The sequence below is a fragment of the Athene noctua genome, chromosome 2 (assembly GCF_965140245.1).
Source record: "Athene noctua chromosome 2, bAthNoc1.hap1.1, whole genome shotgun sequence".
NCBI classification, from domain to species: domain Eukaryota; kingdom Metazoa; phylum Chordata; class Aves; order Strigiformes; family Strigidae; genus Athene; species Athene noctua.
In genome coordinates this window covers 162,698,495-162,717,370 of record NC_134038.1, presented here as the reverse complement: position 1 = coordinate 162,717,370, position 18,876 = coordinate 162,698,495, and the positions used below count along the sequence as shown (strand labels likewise).

Sequence of the window (18,876 nt, the reverse complement as noted above, 5' to 3'; positions counted from 1 at the left end):
ATAAAAGGAAATAAATAAAATAAAAATAAATAAAATTAAATTAAAATGTAAATTTAAAAAATTAAATAATAAATTTAAATAAAATAATAAATAATACAATGAAAGAAAATGAAATAAAATAAATAAAATTTATCCTGTTTCCACTTGCGATCTTTGGGGAAGGGGAAGAGGGAGGGGAAGGGAAGGGAAGGTTTTATTTTAAAAAATGGCTTTTGCTCATGTGAAAAAGTAGGCTGTTACATTTACTGTTGGAAAAACAGAGATAAAGCAGTGGGACAGCTGTTGCACGTCATACAGGATGGCTGCTGTAGATGTTTGGCACCTCTGAAGAGTTAAACCCTATAGCTTCTGAGGCAGCATTCTCTACCTTAGTTGTATGATCACCGTATCACCTTCCCAGGCAGTATCAAGTTGGTAAAAACGTTAGCTTTCAGCCCTAAGTTTGAGCGAGGAACATCATGGTTAGCTTTCAGCCCTAAGTTTGAGCGAGGAACATCATGGTTAGCTTTCAGCCCTAAGTTTGAGCGAGGAACATCATGGTTAGCTTTCAGCCCTAAGTTTGAGCGAGGAACATCATGAAGGGTTTTAAGTTTACTTTTAGAATTAGGAGCTGTCCCAAGAGCAGCAGCTCGCAGGCAGTGCCTGTGAGGGCACTTGGAGGATGACGGATTTCTTGCAGCAGAAGTACTCGTTCAAATTGAGTCTCTGGTTTCATGTTCTTTGCTATGCTGACCTCTAGGGAAACTTTTCTGCAAAACGGTTTGCCAAGGCATTGGCGTGGGGAGCCATCGTGGCTTCAAAGCAGTCACTGCCCTTCCTATTGCAGGGACCAGGTGTTTGGTGTCAAATCTAAAACAGGCTTTCGCATGAACCTGCAAGCTGTTTCCTGCTCCCACAGCTGGTTCCAGCACGCTTGAATGAGTCAAGATCTTGGTACGTCTGAGCAGGGCTCAGTCAGCAGAGGAAATGCATCCTGGATTAAGAAACGGGGTGATTGTTCTGAATATTTGTGAACTGGGAAGCTAAAAATTTAAAAATAACTCTGTGACTTTGTGGAGGGCAGGACATACCTTTTCATCCACTGCTAAGACTACTTCAGCAATGGATGAAGTTAGTATCAACCGCTTAAATCCTAGCCTGACAGCTTTGCAGACAATTAATAGATTGCTTTCTCAAAGGAGCTGGGATGAGTGGCGACTCTGTAAGTGTCTCCCATCAGCAGGCGATGAGCCTGTCTCAGAAAAGACGTTTTATGGGCTGAAAAGCCAGAAAGCTCTGTTAGGTTTGGTGCTAGTTAGCAATGAAGCCCAAAGAAAACAAATGGAATACTAAAGGCATGGAAAAGAATTTCTTTTTGTTTCAAAAGGACCATTTAAAGCAGAAGAGATGTTAAGAGAGACATGTGTATTCCACAGGAAAAACCTTGGGAAATCTTGCTTCTTTTTCTCCTGATATTCAAACACAGAAAATTTGCTGACAGTGGTGGACTACGAGCATTTTTATTCTATCTGCAAAAGGGTGAAGGTGAGTCATACTGGTTAATGATGACCATTCTAGAGCAGTAAATTTTTTTCTCTTTCAAGTACCCTACTTCAGGCTCCTACCTCATTTTTTTGCTCAAGCAGAAGATCTGAACAGCATCCCAGTGTAGAAAGTTTTGTACAGTAGACTATTATGAAACTGTAATTAATTAGCTATGAAGGCATATGATGAAAAAGGTTCTTAATTTTCACTAAATTCAGGCTCCTACTATCACAGGCAACTACATCAGTTTCATAAACAGTTAAATCCTTTTCATAAATTGGTCAAACTCCATTCCTTGCAGGATTTCAGTTTGGTTTCTTCTACTAGCAGATGACTCCAGACTCCCATTCTTTTCATGAATAAAAAGCATATATTTCTAGTCTCTGTTTATTGACAGGTTTTTTTATAGCTGCCTGCACTAACTCTGTTTCTTAGTGCAAATAGTTCTTCTTTCTAGGTGTTTATCTCCTTTCCTACCCTCAAGCTAAATTTACAAAACCGTGTGATTTCCTCTTTGTCTTTGTTATGCTAGACTAACCATGCCCTGACAGTCTCCCTTGAAATTAATATTTTGGTATCACTGATAACCTTCATAGCTCTTTCTGCTTCTGTCATTAATTCATCTTTTGCTAAATAAGAATGACCAGAACAGATGCAGACTCAATGATTTAACAGTGACTTAAAGACAGCATTAATCTCTTTCAACTCTTTTCTAGGTATGGGGTGCATTTGCCATTTCACTGATAAATCCACTTGTGTCCTGATCAGCCGACACACAGGTCATTATTCTTCTCTGTTTTTTCCAGCAGCTGAGTTCCCAGTTCACAGAAACATTCTTCTGGTTGGGAAGAACAAACACTGACATATTTAATCTAGCCAGCTTTTCCACAGTGCCTTGGAAAATATGAATTATTGGACTTCAGTTGCTAGACAATCTTAGAGCAAGATACAAATACAACTTCAGTCAAGAAATGGCAGAGGCAGTAACAAAAAACCCCGCCAAACTAAACAAAAGACAGTATATGTAGACTTCAGACTATTTTTGTAAAATGGCTAGAAGACATGTGAATGTATACAGTACTTCGGAGAGTAAAAATAAGATGTCTTCTAAGACTTCCACACTTAACAAAAAAACCCCAAGCCCCCTAGGATAATGAGATAATTAAATTCAGACCAGGTATTAAAGACAGCACAGAAATTTTAATTTCTAGCTCTCTGTGTGTTTGGGGGAATGATATTGGTTTTGTAAGCGAAAAAGCAGATTGATACTGGAAGACTGGAAACAAAACTTCAAAGAACGCTAGATAAATGTTGCTGTTCAGGAGAAAAAGAAAAATGGACACCTTTCCCTACTGTCACCTCCTCAAAAAACCAAACAAAAAAACCTCCCACCCCTAAGGAAAAATCCCTAGCAGGTCAATAAATAAGCCCTGGGAAATTCTACTGAAAAATAAAGATCCCCAAACTACTGAAACCTCTTTCTATCTTTCTTTATCTTGATGGATTGACAGTTTGTCCTACACCAGAAGGATGTTGCTAAGGTCTTTACACATCATGGTGATAAAGACATGACACAGAAGCTTTAAAAAAGGAAGAAAGGACAACAAAACCTTAACAAAAAGAAAGTGGTACCATTGCCCATGAAGCATGTTGCACAGCCTCCTCCTTAGTGTGCGACCAGCTCAGCATCTACTTGTATCAATTGCATTACATTAAAGATGGTGGACATCTGCTCAGAACAGACTCTTGAGAACCTCAATGCAATTTTGCAGTTCTAGCAAAGTATTTGAGTAAAAAACTGAATACGAGCTGAGGTTTTAAAAAAAATTTTTAAATTGCCTCTTAGCCCAAGTTTCCGCTGTTGGACAGCTGCTAGGGAAGCGCTTTTTGAAGGGCTCATTTTCTAGAGCTGGCATCCAAACACTTTTGTAGCTGATGGTATTTTGGCTGCATGCTTCCAAGTGTGTTTTGCTCCAGTGTTTACCACTGTTTTCACACGCTGACCATGTGATAATAACTTGCAGGACAAGAGATACCTGCAAACAACATTCCCATGGAATAAGGTTTCAGCTTGTTGTGGAACAACCAAGACCTGACCTCTTCAGAGTACTGGTTCCCACACCACCACAGCTGCCACTGCCAAAATGTATCTTCTAACCTAATCTGGTGCTCCTTTCCCTCCTATTTACTCTTCCCCAGCAAGCCTCGTGGAAACATATAGTAATGCATCTTAAATTTTCTGGCTCTTCTGGAAGCTAACAATTGGCACTTCAGTGCTTCTGAAGGATTTCATGCTCTGAAAGGAATGTGTTCAGGTTTGCTATGTTTGATATGTCAGGAACCTATGGATTTTTATAGGTTTTCACTGTCAAATCCTATGCTGCCATCACCTGTCAGCTGAGAGCTGCCAACACTGACATGACTGCTGCTGGCAAATCCTTCTACAACCTGCTGTAGCCAATTTCCAAGCAGAGTAAACTCACTGTCATCAACAGCTTACCTTCTAGTTAAGAAGCTTCTTTGACAACTCATGAGGCTTGCTCCACATGCAAAACTGCCAGTGCTCTACTGCTAATCACACCACTCTTTCAAATAATAACTTCTTGCTCCAGAAATGCTAGTGAATGTTTGGGAGTAAATTGGAAATTGCAGCCTGTGTTGAATTGTCCAGATCTGTCCTGTGTAATTATCCATGGTGTCTAGAAGTGCCTCTATGATGTAGGGCTGTTGGCTTTCTGGGTTTTGTGTTTGTTTATTTAATGTGCCAGAAGCCTGATGGTGAGTGTGCTTCTGTGTGTGCTGCAACACAGGCTGGAGAACTTCTTCATAGTTCTTGAATATTCACATACACAAAGAGAAGGAAAGGATATCAGCAAAGCTGAGGACAGCCTCCAGGCCACTATGGAAAGATACGCTATTCCATAATAGCCACAGAAGAAGTCTGTGAAGTAGGGCATGTAACACAGTGTGGAAGATAGGAGGTATGCTGCTACTGACCCCTAAGATTCACAGAACTTTCATGATACAAACATATATAAGTAAACACAGTATGACAAAGTATAAATGCATCATCTTCTAGCTCAGAGTAATCCTTCTTGGACAGTGACCTTCTCTTCTGAAGTGGCAGGTAGGCCAGCATACCATAATATTTCCTTCACCATCCTATGGACGTCACTGAAGAAGAAAAAAACAACCTAATGTGGTTGTGCTCCACACAGTGTGAATCTTAAGACAAAACCTAAAGGAAAGTGCATGTGTGTATGTGCATAACTACACAAGTATGTAATGAATGCTTTGATGACAGTGATTTGGAACAGAGAGGTGAAGGGTGGAGTAAAATAACACACTTGTAAAAGGAGGCTGGAAGTGAATGATGCACAGGACCTGGACAGGAGGAATACCTTTGCTCAGGTTTAGAAAAAGGAAACCATGTGAGGGTTTCAAGGAGTTAAAATACAACAGTGGAAAAGAGGTGATTTTTTTTCAGTCGTGTTTATTTTTGAGTCATGTTTTACATAGAAACATAACTAGTACATATGTAAGGTAGCTAACAACAATTAAGATAGTATGGTGGCCAGAAGGCTATTAAATCCCTAATGAAAGACAACGAATTCTGCTTTTAAAGTACTTAGGATGACGTTCAAGATGGTATAGCAGATATACCTAATGAAACAAAACCAGCTCAAGAATCTGAGTTGAAGTATAGGCAGCACAGTGGCAGCTCCAGTCATGAAATTCAATAAAATCATGAAAAAATGAAAGGTAGAGAGGACAGAAAAAGGGAAGACTGATCTCGAGACTTCATTAAGTATCTGAAATCAGAAGTCAAGAAGTTTGGAAGGAAACCTGAAATACCCTAAGTTGAAATTAGTTTCAGTAGTGTATGACAGCAAAGAATTATTTTATTCTGCAGGAAGCCATGAAATTGCTTTACTGCTCAGAGTTAAGCATGCCTTATAATAGGAGTGATTTCCTCACAGGTGCTAGTTTAGCAATTGTAGTTACACCCACAAGTTAATAATCAGGATCTATATAAAATAAAAACGGGAAAAATCCCCTGGCTGTAGACTTTTCTACATTGCCATCTGGGGCACCTTTCAATTTTGCCCAGCTATCACTCCTCAGTTGCATTGTGCATTTTTTCTCCAGTGACTATTTTAACTAAAGCGAGTCAAAAGAACACGTGAATGATCATTTACCTTGCAAAACTCTCCTGAGTAATATTAAACATTACAAAAATTTAGCACGCGTTCATTACTATAGGAGACGTAATAGGTCTGACCGAACCCTGGATGCCTTGCACAGCCCTTCTCTGCTCTCAGAGCTGATGCCAAGCAGTCAGAGAACCACCGTGAGGCCGGCAAAGTGCCATAGAGCCCTGCCGTGAGGCTGGGTGAGGCCAGGGCACTGCTCTGCTTCACAGGGCTTAGAAAGAGGAAACAAAATAAGATTTACGTTAAGGCTGTTCCTTAGGATAAATCCTAAGGATTGATTTAACTCTCCAACATCTCTCCTAGTCTGTGGGCTGTTTCAGGATGGAATTGCTTTATTACTGCGAAATATCCTGGGTGTTTCAGCCAATACTAATTGGCTGGAGAAACTGATTTTCTCCTGTTCTGGTTCCACTGTCAGGCTGGAGAAGAACATTGCTCATCTAGAAATAAGCTTTCACCTTATAGAAATCAGCCTTTAGTTCAGTACTCGCTTCTGGAAACAGTTTAAATGATGCTTATGATGTATTTCCTGGATTTGCTTTGGTAATTTGGAACTAATAGTAGTTAGTGCAGTGGGTAAACTGGGAAGGGTGAAGGGCATCACTTCCCCTAGAGTGACCAGGCCGCTTCACGTGAATACTGTAAATGAAGAAGGTGTGTAACTCCCATGATCTTGCTAAAGCAAAAAGCTCTTTATCATACTATGTGTAGGATACTGTTCAGTTTTACCGGATCTGCAATTATGCAAATTCTTAATTTTGTGAAGAAATTACTGTTGTTGCTCTGTGTAACAAAGCAGCACAGTGAGGAGACCTGCTCACATGAGATTCTCTGCATTATATCAACCTTTAAAGTAGAACAAATGATATAGAGATGGTAATCCCAAATCTGCCTTACACCTCTTGCCGTTAACAGCAGTCAGACTGAGGATATACTCATCTGAATTGCTTTAGTAATACCATGCAACAGCACTGACATTCACTTAGACTTACAACAGGGTTACATGACAGTAGTGCACTGGTTTCGGGGGGGGGGGGGGGGGGGGGGAAGTAAAAAAAAAAGTGGTTTATCACATGCTTTGTCAGCAGCTGGCACAGGATTTAGCATTCACCCACTCTGCTCATAACCTCGGATGGATCTTTGTACAAGAGGAACTGCAGTGATCTTTTCCCCTCCACAGTCCTGTATTCCTGCAATCCCTTGAAACCGTTGTTCAGACTGAGTAAAGGCATTTTTGGTTTTTTTTTCCCTGTGGAATAAGAGAGGAGATCTGTCAGGAGAGCTCCAGCAGAGGAGCTCATTGAGTCAACCCCAGTCCTCTGTTTGTAGCCTAGAAACATCTTTGTGTGCTAGGGCAGATACCACCGAAGTAGACTTTCAGAGAACAAATGTTACAAAAAAAATTGGACTTAAAGCAACTTTAGCAAACTTGTTATCTCACAAGTATTTTACTAAGTTTCTTCTTATTACTGCTCCAAATAGCTGAGAAAACAACATATTCCAACCCACGTCCACTTTTTAATGTGTCTTTGGCAACTCTGCTGATCATGAACAGTAGCAATGACTGAGCAGTTTGTCAGCAGGAAGAAAACCTTTCTTTTCAGTCTTCTGTGTTTACATCTTCTTGCACGCATCACTACACCTTGCATTTAACTCGATGCCTTTATCTAAGAAAAAAATTAATTTTGTCCTTCCCCTGTGAGTTCGTTGATTTCTTCACTTCCTTTTGAGACTCCAAATGTTTGAGAGGCCTGAAAATGAAATGTATAATTCTTCTCTCACCACACTTAACCATGCTGTAAATTCTGGTGAGCTGATGGCCTATACATGAATTGGCTTGACTGAAAATTAGAAATGTACTGCCCGAGTTGCCTTACTTTACTAGAATATCATAAATATTGAATTTTCCATCAATTTCACCTAAGGAAGAAATTTATAAATGACATTTTAGGGGTGCTGCTGTGCTTATACAAGCCAAGAGGTGAACAGTTTGGCTCTTTCTTTGAAATGTCTTCGCCCATCCCTTCTCACGCTGCAGATCTCACGATGACATGTGCTTCTGTTTGCTGCGGTTCTGCTTTGGCCCCAGACTTCACCAGAGGCCTCGAGGGACGTGCCCGCCCTGTTATCACCGTGTGGTATCACGTAAGGCAGGGCCGGCACGAGTTGGATATTTGCTCAGTGTTACGCTTGAGAAAACAGACTTGCTCCCAAACAGAATTAAAACGTATTAAATTACATCCTTCATATGAAAATCACTAATTGGACGTGAATTTGTGCTTTAGCTACCTGGTGGAGAGTTCAGAGCTACTTCTCATCAGGCGCAGTGGAAGCTTTTCTATACATTTGTAGCTGAAACAAAATATTTCTCTTCCAATACAATTCACTTTAAAGGAAATTTCAATAGCTCTCCTCTGCCGAATTTTACCTTTGCAGGTGACCTGCATTACATCTTTCAGTGTAGAAATACACAGAAAACTCTTTGAATACCTCGTTTTGTAAATGTTTAAAACTACAGCCGTTCTCCCTTCTTCATACAAGGAATAAATCCCCCTGCAAACTCAATGTTCTGTCCACCACTGCATTTTTCTCACGGGTTTTCCAGAGTGCCAATTCACGGCGCTTTATGGGCTTTTCACGCTGATTTTGACCTCAGAGAACTCTTAGGACGGTGACGCTGCAAACTGGGGGAAGGTAGAAAGCTTGGGCTTGTTTTGTCACTCTCTTGTAGCTTCTGTGTGCAATTTACATTCTGCTACGGCGTTTTTAACAGAAAACCACTAGGAAAACATCGACAGGTTTTGCGTGGTAAGGCCGGGCCAGCTTCCCGCTACACTGCTCACGCGTGTGACCTGAACGGGGAGGTGCGGGGCCGCAGGGAAGTGTCTTTTGGGTCGAGTATATGCGTGTGTGTGTGCGTGAGCGACACGGATGCGTACAGATACAAATAAAGAACCGATGGCTCGAGGGGTAGCCGTGGCAAACGGAGCTCTCCCGCGGCGCCATCAGCGCCAGCCAGCACTGCGGCACAGCCGCGGGGGCCGAGGCCTTAGGCTGCGCCCCATTCTCCCTCCCCGGTGCCGCGGAGAGGAGCACCCCAAGACCCCCGGTCCCTCAGCGGGGGAAGGCCGGCGGCTGCCCGGGCCGCCTCGCCCACCGCCCCGTTTCGCTCCCCGCCGCTCCAGCTCCGAGAGCAGGAAGCCCCGGGAGGGGGACGGGGGGGGCGGGCAGCCCCGGCTCGGGCCCCCGCCGCCCTCGGCACCCCCGGGAGCCGGAAGCGACCGCTGACCCCCGCGCCCGGAAGCGCCGCCTCCCCCCCCTCCCGCGGGCCGAGCGTGGCGCGGGTATCGCGACAGCCGAGCTCTCGCGAGAGGAGCCCGGGCGGGGCGGGGGCGAGCTCTCGCGAGAGCGGGGCGGCAGCGCCGGCCCCGGGCATGCGGGCGAGGGCGGCAGTGCTGCGCGCGATTGGCGGGGCGCGGCGCCCCCCCCCGCTCCGCCGCCGGTTCCGCGCATGCGCCGCGCGCCGCCGGGCCGCGTCCCCGGTGTGTGTGTATGCGTGTGTCACCCGCCCGCAGCGCGGAGGCCGCGCCAGCGCTGCCGGCCGCCGGCGATTCGGGACCGGGCAGCTGGAAGCCGCCGGGCAGGGTAAGCGGGGCTGGGGGCCAGCGCAGGGCCGCGAGCCGCCCCGGACAACCCCGCCCGGAGGCGGCCCGGCCGCGGCCTGACCCCGCCGCCCGGCCGGGGAGCGGGTGAGGGAGGAGGCGGCGGCCCCGCGGCCCGCGCCCGGCGGCCGCACGCCACCACCGCGCCCCCCCCCCCCCCCCCCGCGCAGCGCCGCCCGGCGCCGGACGAGGCAGCCGCGGCCCGGGATGGAGTGAGGAGGCCGCCGCCAGGAGACACTTCCGCGTTACGGGAGGCCGCGCCGGGCCCGCGGGAGGCTCCCGCCGCGCCGGCCCCAGCGCCCGCCCCCAGCGCCGGCGGCGGCCCCGACCCCGGCCCCGGCCCGGCCCCTTATGTGGCGGCCCGGCCCCACGTGAGGCGGCGCGGCCGGGCGGGCTGCGAGGCGGGCCGGGCCCCGGCAGCCGGCCGGGGAGGCGAGCGAGCGAGCGAGGCCCCGGTGCCGGCCGGCGGGTGTCCCCGTGTGTCTGCGCGGCGCCGGGTCTCCATGGCGCCGGGAGCGCCCTGAGGGCGGCGGCGGATTCCCTAGGCCGCGTTCTCGTCCTCGGCCGTGAGTGAGCTCGATGCCGAGCACCTCGGACGCGGCGGCCGGCGGGAGCGGGGGAAGCCGGGGCTGGGGGAGCGGCGGCGGCAGCTCGGCGGTGGAGGCGGCGGCCGACAAGAAGCGGCTGCATCACCGGAGACGGAAGCGCTTCGCGGCCCAGCCGCAGCCTCCCCCCCCGCCGCCGGCCCCTCACCCGCTGCTCTTCCCGCTCCTGCAGCCGCCCCTCCTGCAGCCCCCGCTCCTGCAGCCGCCGCTGCCGCCGCAGTCCCTGCTCTTCCTGGCGGCCACCGGCGCCTCCTCCTGCTGCGGGGACGGGGGGGAGCGGAAGCGGCCGCGGGGCAAGCGGCGCTCGGGCTCCCGGCACAAGCGGCGGCGGGGCCGCGGGGGCGGCGGCGGCGGCGGGACCCAGGAGGCGGAGAAGCGGCGCGGTAGCGGGGGGCTGAGCACGCTGGTGGAGGAGTACGACGACGTGAGCTCCCAGTCCGAGGGGCTGGTGGGCGGCGGCGCGGCCGGCGGCGGCGCGGGCAGCGGCGGGGGGAGCCCGGCCTCCTCCTCGGGCGGCGGCGGCGGCGGCGGGACCCAGCGCCAGAGGGGCGAGGCGGAGCGGAGCGGCCGGTCCCGCCGGGAGCACCGCGGCAGCAGCGGCCGCTCCAAGGAGCGGCACCGGGAGCACCGCCGGCGGGGGGAGGAGAAGGCGCAGCAGGAGGGGGCGTCGGCGGGCCGCGGGGCACCCGAGGCCTCCTCGTCCTCCTCCAAGTCCCGCAGTCGCCACAATCACACCGGGGGCCAGGACCGGGAGGGACTCAAGAGCGGCGGCGGCAGCGACGGCCGCAGGAAGGGCTCCCTCGCCTCGCCCGGCAGCGGCAGGAAAGAGCGGGAGAGCAAAGCGCACCGGAGCCGGACTAAAGCGGCCAAGGAACCGCCGTCGGCTTACAAGGACCCGCCGAAGGCCTACCGAGACGACAAGCCCGAGCCCAAGGCCTACCGGCGGCAGCGCTCGTCCCCCAGCCCCGGCCGGGACGACAGCCCCCCGCTGCACCGCTCCTCGCAGAGCCAGCGGAGCCGCAAGTCGCTCAGCCCGGTGGGCGGCCGCTCGCCCCTCAGCCCCTACAGCCGCCGCCGCTCCCCCAGCTACAGCCGGCACAGCTCCTACGAGCGCGGCGGGGATGTGTCGCCCAGCCCCTACAGCAGTTGGCGCCGGTCGCGAAGCCCCTACAGCCCCGTTATTCGGTGAGTCTGGGCCCGGGGGGCGGGGGGGGGCGGCGCGGCGGGGGGAGCGGAGGGAGGGAGGGCCGAGACCGGGCGGGGGCTCGGTGTGTGGAGGAGGGGAGTCGCGGCTGGGGCTGGGCTGGAGGCCTGGCCGGAGAGGCTGCATCTAGCAACAAAACCCCTCCCTCTGCCTGCCAGAAAGCTGGGCTGGGGGGAAGGGGAGCGGGACACGTACAAAGATCTTCCTGTCCCGTCTCGGGGAGATGCGGATGTCTGTAACACTCGTGCAGCCAGTCTCTCTCCGTGGGAGACCACCTAGCTGGAAAAAGGCTTTTTAAGTATTAAAGGGCACGAGAACATTTTCAGGTGAGAGGGATTGAGTGAAGATGCTTCTCAGAGAACAGGTTTTCTGAAGGACCAGTTTTAATTTTGAAATCTTTGCTTACAAAGGGCAGAGATTCTCGGGTACATTTCTGTGTGTCCTGTTCCCCGTACAAAAGGATGTGTGCTAAATATATTTGTGTTCGGTTTAATTCCTGCTAATCTGAAGAGCAAACAACCTGACAAGCAATTCGTGTTACAAGTGTTTCTTGTTCTTTTTAGAGGTCTATAGAAAGACTCAGGCTTTCCGTTTTGCTAGGGAAAGGAGCCAGCGTTGAGCTTTGTTAAATTATCTTTTGTGCTTTACACAGCCTATGAAAATGTACGTAAGCTCTTTTCCCAGCAAGGTTACATACATCTCTGTATTTGATGTGTGCTTGCAAATCATTTTCTTGCTGCTAGTGGGAACTCTGAATGTAATGGTTAGCGTTGCTGTGACTCTTTGAATTTTATATGGAGAAGAAACGTGGGCTGTACAGATACAAACTGTGTTGCAGAACTAAAGCTCTTCAAAATACTCAAACTTGCAGCAAAACCACTGGGAATTTAAGGGATTTGCTTAGTATGTATTTATAACTGGAGGTTTTTATTTCCCATATTGGAATCGGGCTGTGGCCTCATTGTTTATAGGCTTACTTAAATTCACATCTGGACTTCAGTTTGAAACGTCAGGTGATTTGCCATACCACTGGCAGGAATTTTGGATGCAAGGCATTACCTGGTGGGTTGTCTGAGGACTGGTGTTTCTGATGAGCACTTCACGTGGGGTACTGTTTGGGCTGTCCCACAGTGTGTCCATTGAGGATGCTGAAGCTGTTCCTGTGGGCTGTCGGTAGAGTCTGCTGTCCTGGGTGTGCGTGGAATGCTGGTTAAAGAGCAAAGTTAACAAAACCCCATCCTACTTTGTTCAGAGGGATAGAACAAAGGTGCCTTTGGAAAAAACCCCCAGTGATTGTTTTAAGGTATGGTTGTGTGGAATAATTTTGTAAACAATAGGGTCTTTCAAGCAGAAAACACTGTGAGTGCTCTGAAAACCAGCACGTCGTCGCGAGAGCCTGTTACAAGCGGTTAAGGATACTCTTTGGAGTTTATTTGAATAATAAAACAGCAGGAATATTATGTGCAGAGTTTGACTTAAACCCTATAGAAATCGGATGATTTTCTGCAGGTGCTTATATCCTCAAATAAGAAAGCTGATAATGACGAACAAAAATATGTAGCTAGGTTTGCACTTACAAATAGCTGTATTAATATGATTGATGCTCCAGTTAGTTTAGGATCCTGTCTTATGCACTGACTAATAGGGCTGTAGTAGAAAGTACAGGAGATGTTGTACAGGAGACAGTTACAGAACAAAGTTTTGTAGGAGTGTTGTGTTTCTTTTTTCTGTTGGTAGCAGGCCTGTGATTTGAAGCACGAGAGTTAAAATGTCCTGATTTTTGTATTGTCTCCGTGGTAAGTGTGTAAATCTTCCTTTTGAGCTGCAGGTCTGTTCCTAGGAGTTAGCTTTGTGACTTCATGCCTGCCTTCCTCCAGCTAAACTGTAATTTGCATTCCATCTTTATCTGCATACAGATAAATTACATTGCTAACAAATGCAGATTGTCAGGTTTACTGGGGAGGGATTGGAATGGCCGAGTGGATTGAAAAAAGTTGTAGAAAGCACGGTTGGTCAGTTCTAATGCAGCATTCCTTGTAAAAATGTCATTTTCACAGAAAATAAAAGAAACCAAAAGTGTGAAGGTAAGGTCAGTTTTTTGTGATGTTTGCCTGGTGTGCAGAAATGGAAGCTGGAATTTCTTTGCTTCTATACAGCTGTTGTGCGTTATGTGTATTGCGGTGGGGAAACAAAGATGGAAGGTATATGATTGTTTTAGCCATTGAAAACTGTGCCATAATCGTTCTGCTTGACTCTGTGGTACTGTGCCCAAAACGCTGAAAATTTTTGCTATGCTGTTTAGATAATAGTATAGTGGCCTTAGACTTGATAGAATATTATGATTTCATGAGGGCAACAGCTTCTTGCAGCACCTGTCGTCTTCATCTGGATGATTTAAAGACTTAATTCTGGGCTTGTATCCAGCTGTAATGGTATCAAGACAGTAAGAACTTTATATGTGACTGAGCATTCCAGGCTGCAAGTCTTTTTGCTCTTTTCATTCTAGATCTCATACATGTGTCTTCTGTGATGTTACATAAAATTATCTAGTTAATTTGGTATGTAGAAAATGAGAACAAAGTGGTTCTAGCACGGTTGGAAAGCTCATGTGTCTTAGAGTGCTGATTTTTTCATCTAGGACTTTGAGCTGCTTAGGGAGAAACTTCTAGTAAGCAGTTGAAGAGAAACAAGTGAAATCTGCTTTGCTCAGTTGTATCCCTGGTGTTCTCAAGCAGCAGCAACAGTGCAGTTGCTGAAGAGTTTTGAATTGTAGTAGTAACTCTGCTGTCTTTCGGTGATGCCTCGAGGCAGGTTATGAAAAGAAGCAAAGACACTAGATAAGCTTTCCACACTCGGAAAATTCTCTTTGAATGGTAGACTAATTGCGTTTTCCATTATAATAGCAGTAAACGTCTGTGTTTTGGGCAAACTGATTATTTGAGCTGTTTTCATTTGTTGGACAAAACGTCTTTACTTGCTGCTGGTGAATTTATATTGCTATATTTTCTTGTGGATAGTAGCACAGCTGTTCTAAAGTAGCACATGCACATTTTCAAAATGGAAATTCTTCCATAATACCAAAAGTATGAAGTATTATTTACTGATAAGCTGCATGGATTTTTTTTAAAAAAACAGCAAGAAAAAAAAGGGGGGGGGGAGGGGGAGAAAACCCTATGGTTGACAAAATAAGCAGACACAGTCTCTCTTTGGAAACTAGTTTAGGATGAAATTGTAGGAAGGGAAGAACTATTTTTCATAACTTCAGTCAGGTCATATGCTATGCGATCACACATTTAATTCAGTTAGCTGTATAGATGAGTAATCACATTTTTACCAAATTTGGATACACCTACCCATCTGCCTAGATAAAAGTAAGTGGGTGGGGCACTACTACCATAGTACTACTGTGTGCGTGGATGTTGCTTATAGGAAAAATACAAGATTTCTTATTGCTACTATAGAGCCATCTCATTCTCTAGCTGTAGCTAGTCTCTAGTAGTGAGGCTCTGCGAAATATGGATCATTTATGTGCAAAACCAAAACAAGCATAGGGAAAATGGTAAAATACATATTCAGCTAGTAAATGCCTACTTCATGGAGAAGACATGGCTTCATACACAGATACAAAAATAACTTTGAATCCAGTAATTCTGCTACATTTGGACTTAAAGGAGTAGGAGAGATTTTCAGAAATTTTTCCCCCTTGTTTGGTGAAAATAGATTTTTTTTTTTTTTTTTTTACATAAAGCTCTCTAATCTTGTTTAGTAAAACAGTATTTTGCAGAATTTAAAATGTAGTGAAACTGTAGGTTTTCATTGTTCAGAATAGCTAATTTTTCCAGTGTGTATTGAGGCTCTCACTCTAGTACATATTCTCAGTTTATTAAGGCTTGTTTTGTTACTTGGCAGCGGACTTTGCCTTTTGCCCAGCCTGCCATATTGATGTGCCTTTCCTTTTCCTCATTACGCTGCTTCTTTCCTTGTTGTGAAAAGGGACATAATTTGAAAAAATTGACTTTTAATGTGTTTAGAACACAACATTTGAGTTGGCTTTTTGCTGGTTGATTTCTCTGTAGGCAGAGTTCTTATCTGAAAATACAGGGTTCTAAAGCAGATTTAAGAAACAAATAAAATTAATGTTCAGGATTTTTCAGTATTCCTATGCTATATGTATTGGAGACCTTTTTAAAGGTTTACAGCTTGAGACAGGCAAGTTACGTAGTCTTCATGCACAAAGCAGCTGAGTAGGTGGTTGGTTGCAGAGCTGCTTAGAATATAACCTTGAACTAGGGGCTAGAGAAAATAAATAAAATTAGTTAATAAGGCATCGAGTGAGAGAGCACTGTTGTTACTGTTACGGCTTAAAAAAATGAATTATATGTTTGCCTGCTAGTGCAATGTGGAAGAGCTATACTGTGAACTAGAATGTTTTGTCAAGGTGGTTTGTGTTACTGAGAGATTATAAATGTCTTGGAAGATCTGCGGTGAAGCCAATTGATTAAATTTAGGTCTCCCTTTTCAAATACACGATGACCTTACCATGCAAGGGAAGATGGCAGTGCTTAGTCAGTAGTGCAGCGTTCACCCGTAGTTAATGAAAGAGCTGGGTCACACTGGGTGTTTTAACCTCCTGCAGTCTGTTTGGTTTCTTGTTTTTCCACTCGTATTCTCATGAATCCCTTTGTGCTATGTCTTGTCAAAAGTTACTGACAGATTCAGTTCCCGTGTTCAACTTCGTAGACCGTAATATATTGTTTGTGCTTAGGTAACGCACGTAGCTGGCTACTAGCATGTTGGATTAAGCCCGCTCTTAAAGCGGTTAAGAAGAAAAGAGGTTTTCAAGTTTACAAACATGAGAAGATAACACATGACTGTTCTGATTTGTCAGTAAAGTGCAATGCTTTTTTGTATTAAAATAAAGGGAGGATTGGGATGGAAAGAAAGAAGCACCTAGAAAAGTAGCACGGCAGGAAAAAACAAGTGAGCTGAGGGAGACGTGTATTGCTCGAAGTCTGACATGTATAATACTGTTATTTTTCTTTCCTCTGTGCTTTCAGGTATCAATATAGTAAAATACAGCACTTTTTGAGTTTTAAATTACTATTTGGAATTCTTTCATTCTGTGCTTGAGAATGTGATATTACATCGGTAGACTTTTTTTAAAATTCATGAATAAATCTACTGTTTGGTAATTGTTAACCATGTGCAATAGCAGTATGATAGAATGTTGCCTTGTGAGAAGGAGGAACATTGTAACAGTTTTGAAACTTGTACCTTTGAGAACACTTTGTAAAACCTCCATGTCTTCAGGATTTTTAGACAGTGAATAAGTACATTGTATTAATTAAGCAGATTAAAAATGAACACTGGTTTGTTTTATGGAATCTAGGGTGCTAGGCAAAAAATATTAAAAAGAAAAAACTGTGATACCTAAACCAAGCTTATTTTTTTTATATAATTATTTCTTAGAGGTGGAAAAAAAGGCATTCTTTTTGTTGCTCTGAAAAACAGAGGAAAGCAATGATGAGTTTGGGTTTGGGATGACTTCCTTACTAGTGTTTTCTTCCTCTAGCAGGTTCTTTAAATCTGTTTTTTCACATACATGCTTTGTAGATAATGTCTTGAACTTTTTTTCTGTTTTTATTTTATAGCTACACATAACATTATGTAATTACTTCAATTTCCCTTTGCAGATAATCTAGTTGTGCTCCTAGTCTCCTTTGTTGCATGCCTCTGGGGAAGAAAAAAAGCAGCTTTAGAACCAATGCAGACCAATCCTACTAGTTATGGTTTTTAGGCAAATCAGTTTTCTTTAGTTGTTGTTGGTTTTTTGTTTGTTTTTCCTCTTTTCCCTCTGCATATAAAACCATATTGAAATCTGTCTATGGTTTGGAAGTGATTTTATGAATGATCTGAACTCTGGCAGTTATTCTCTCTGTAGGGATATAGATCTGGGTGAAGTGAATTGAAGAAGCTTGGAGAAGACTCTTAATGGCTAAGCAGAACTTCTGGGTGCAAATAGGAAGAAGCATCAGAGGAAACATACCTGAACAAGTGGCTTCTTAGTAGTCTGTCTCCATGGGTGTTACCAGCAGATGCTGCTGCTTTTCGTTTGGGAGGTGGGGCTGTGGCCCTTAGGTTCAGTACACTTCCTCTTCTCACCTGGCTTGGGGAAAAAAAGTTTGGATTGTTGCGTTGGATTTGTTTGCTATTTACAATGCAGTTCTGTGCCGCTGTAGCTGCTGTTCTCTTGTTGCTGTTTGCTGTGTTAAAAACAGACTCCTAACTGAAGACAAAATAGTTGGTGATAACTGAACATCAGATAAGGTGTTTTATATGTGTGTGTATGTGTGCATGCGTGCACATTTAATAACAACCTGAGTTGTAGAGAGTACTGTATGTTTCAGATATATTTTCTCCTGGTGTGTTTTCAAGGTCCCAATAAAATGTCAGTGTCCTGTTAAATGGCAGACACTGGCTATTGTCTGAGCCCATTTCTGTGCTGCTGTGACATCATCTTTTATGTCGAATGAGTGTTAGCTCTGAGCAGAGTGAATTGGCTGGTTTTATTATGGATATAAGGCAATATTTCTCCATTCTGACTTCTGTATATGCTTTTGAGGGAAAGCTTGTAAATGTCCATAGTTTTGGTTTTGCGCCATTTTTGTGCATAACTTGTACATGAGTTTTGTCTAGCCTGGAAGGTTCTCTTCGGACTTTTGAACTAACACTGATGAAAGTGATAGTTGAATATTTGAAACTATCATTAGGGTTATAAAACCAGCAGATTTTGTCGTTGTAATTTGAATAACCTGCACTTTAACAAAACTGCCTTTTGCTTAAGATTCAGCATTTGTCTGTTTAGTTGAAAGTGTTAATGTTTTTGCTCTAACTCTCTTGGGTCTAGCCCAGTGGACAAGGTACAGCAAGGGATTCTTGCAAAGGGACACCAAAGGAAGTTCTAGTTTATTATTAGTCCAGACATGCACTATGTAATGCGACATAAATTTTTGTGCTGTTGTAAAATTAAATAATGAAAAACTTTTGGAAAAGCTAAACCAGTGTAGCGATTATATTCAGTCAATATATTTCATAACTAGGCTACTATCATTTTGGTCTGCTGTTAAGGCTGTAGTTTGTACTGGAACTGAAACTTAATTATTGGTGTGCATGTATATTTGCTGTCTCCCACATGGATGCATTTTGACATGAGAAAGTTATGCTGTTGTCGTTTGAGGTGTGGAACCAGGGATGGAGAATGGTTGGTGTTTTTTGCTGAGCTTGCATAAATCCACATTCACATCCCAGACTCGTGACTAAGGTTGGTGAAGTATGTATATCAATCCACTGTCAATACTTGGCTTCTTTACATGTCTGCTTTTGAAGAAAGTATAAAAATTTAGGTTGATTTTTCCCCAGCTTTTCAAAACTGCCTCTTCCCCACAAAGTTATGGTAGGTGATAGGTGAGCATTAGTAGTCGCTAGTTTGAACAGATTTTCTCATTTCATCCTTTGTAGTAATCTAAATGAGCCTATTTTACTTTGAACCAAAGTGGAACAGAAACAGTCTTATGATCAGGCGTGGTATCTCAGCAACTGTAGCGTGTTAAGCTGCTACTTCTCTTTTCAAGTGCACGTGGAATTACATCCACGTTTCTGTTTGTGAC

The 18,876-nt window shown here is 45.3% G+C and overlaps 1 protein-coding gene across 8 annotated transcripts in view; it reads left to right on the top strand.

Annotated features, from left to right (window-relative positions):
• Window positions 1–9,593: 9,593 nt before the first annotated feature.
• The window catches only part of CDK13 (cyclin dependent kinase 13), a 49,570-nt gene continuing 40,287 nt past the window's right edge, over window positions 9,594–18,876 (top strand). For 6 of the 8 annotated variants that reach the window (XM_074900915.1, XM_074900914.1, XM_074900913.1 and 3 more), the window contains exon 1: window positions 9,595–11,190. In XM_074900915.1, the coding sequence (XP_074757016.1) occupies window positions 9,980–11,190 (1,211 nt within the window). In that variant the 5' untranslated portion in view covers window positions 9,595–9,979. Of the gene's footprint in view, window positions 11,191–18,876 lie in introns of all 8 variants that reach the window. The other 2 variants (XM_074900916.1, XM_074900911.1) reach the window with 1 other exon arrangement.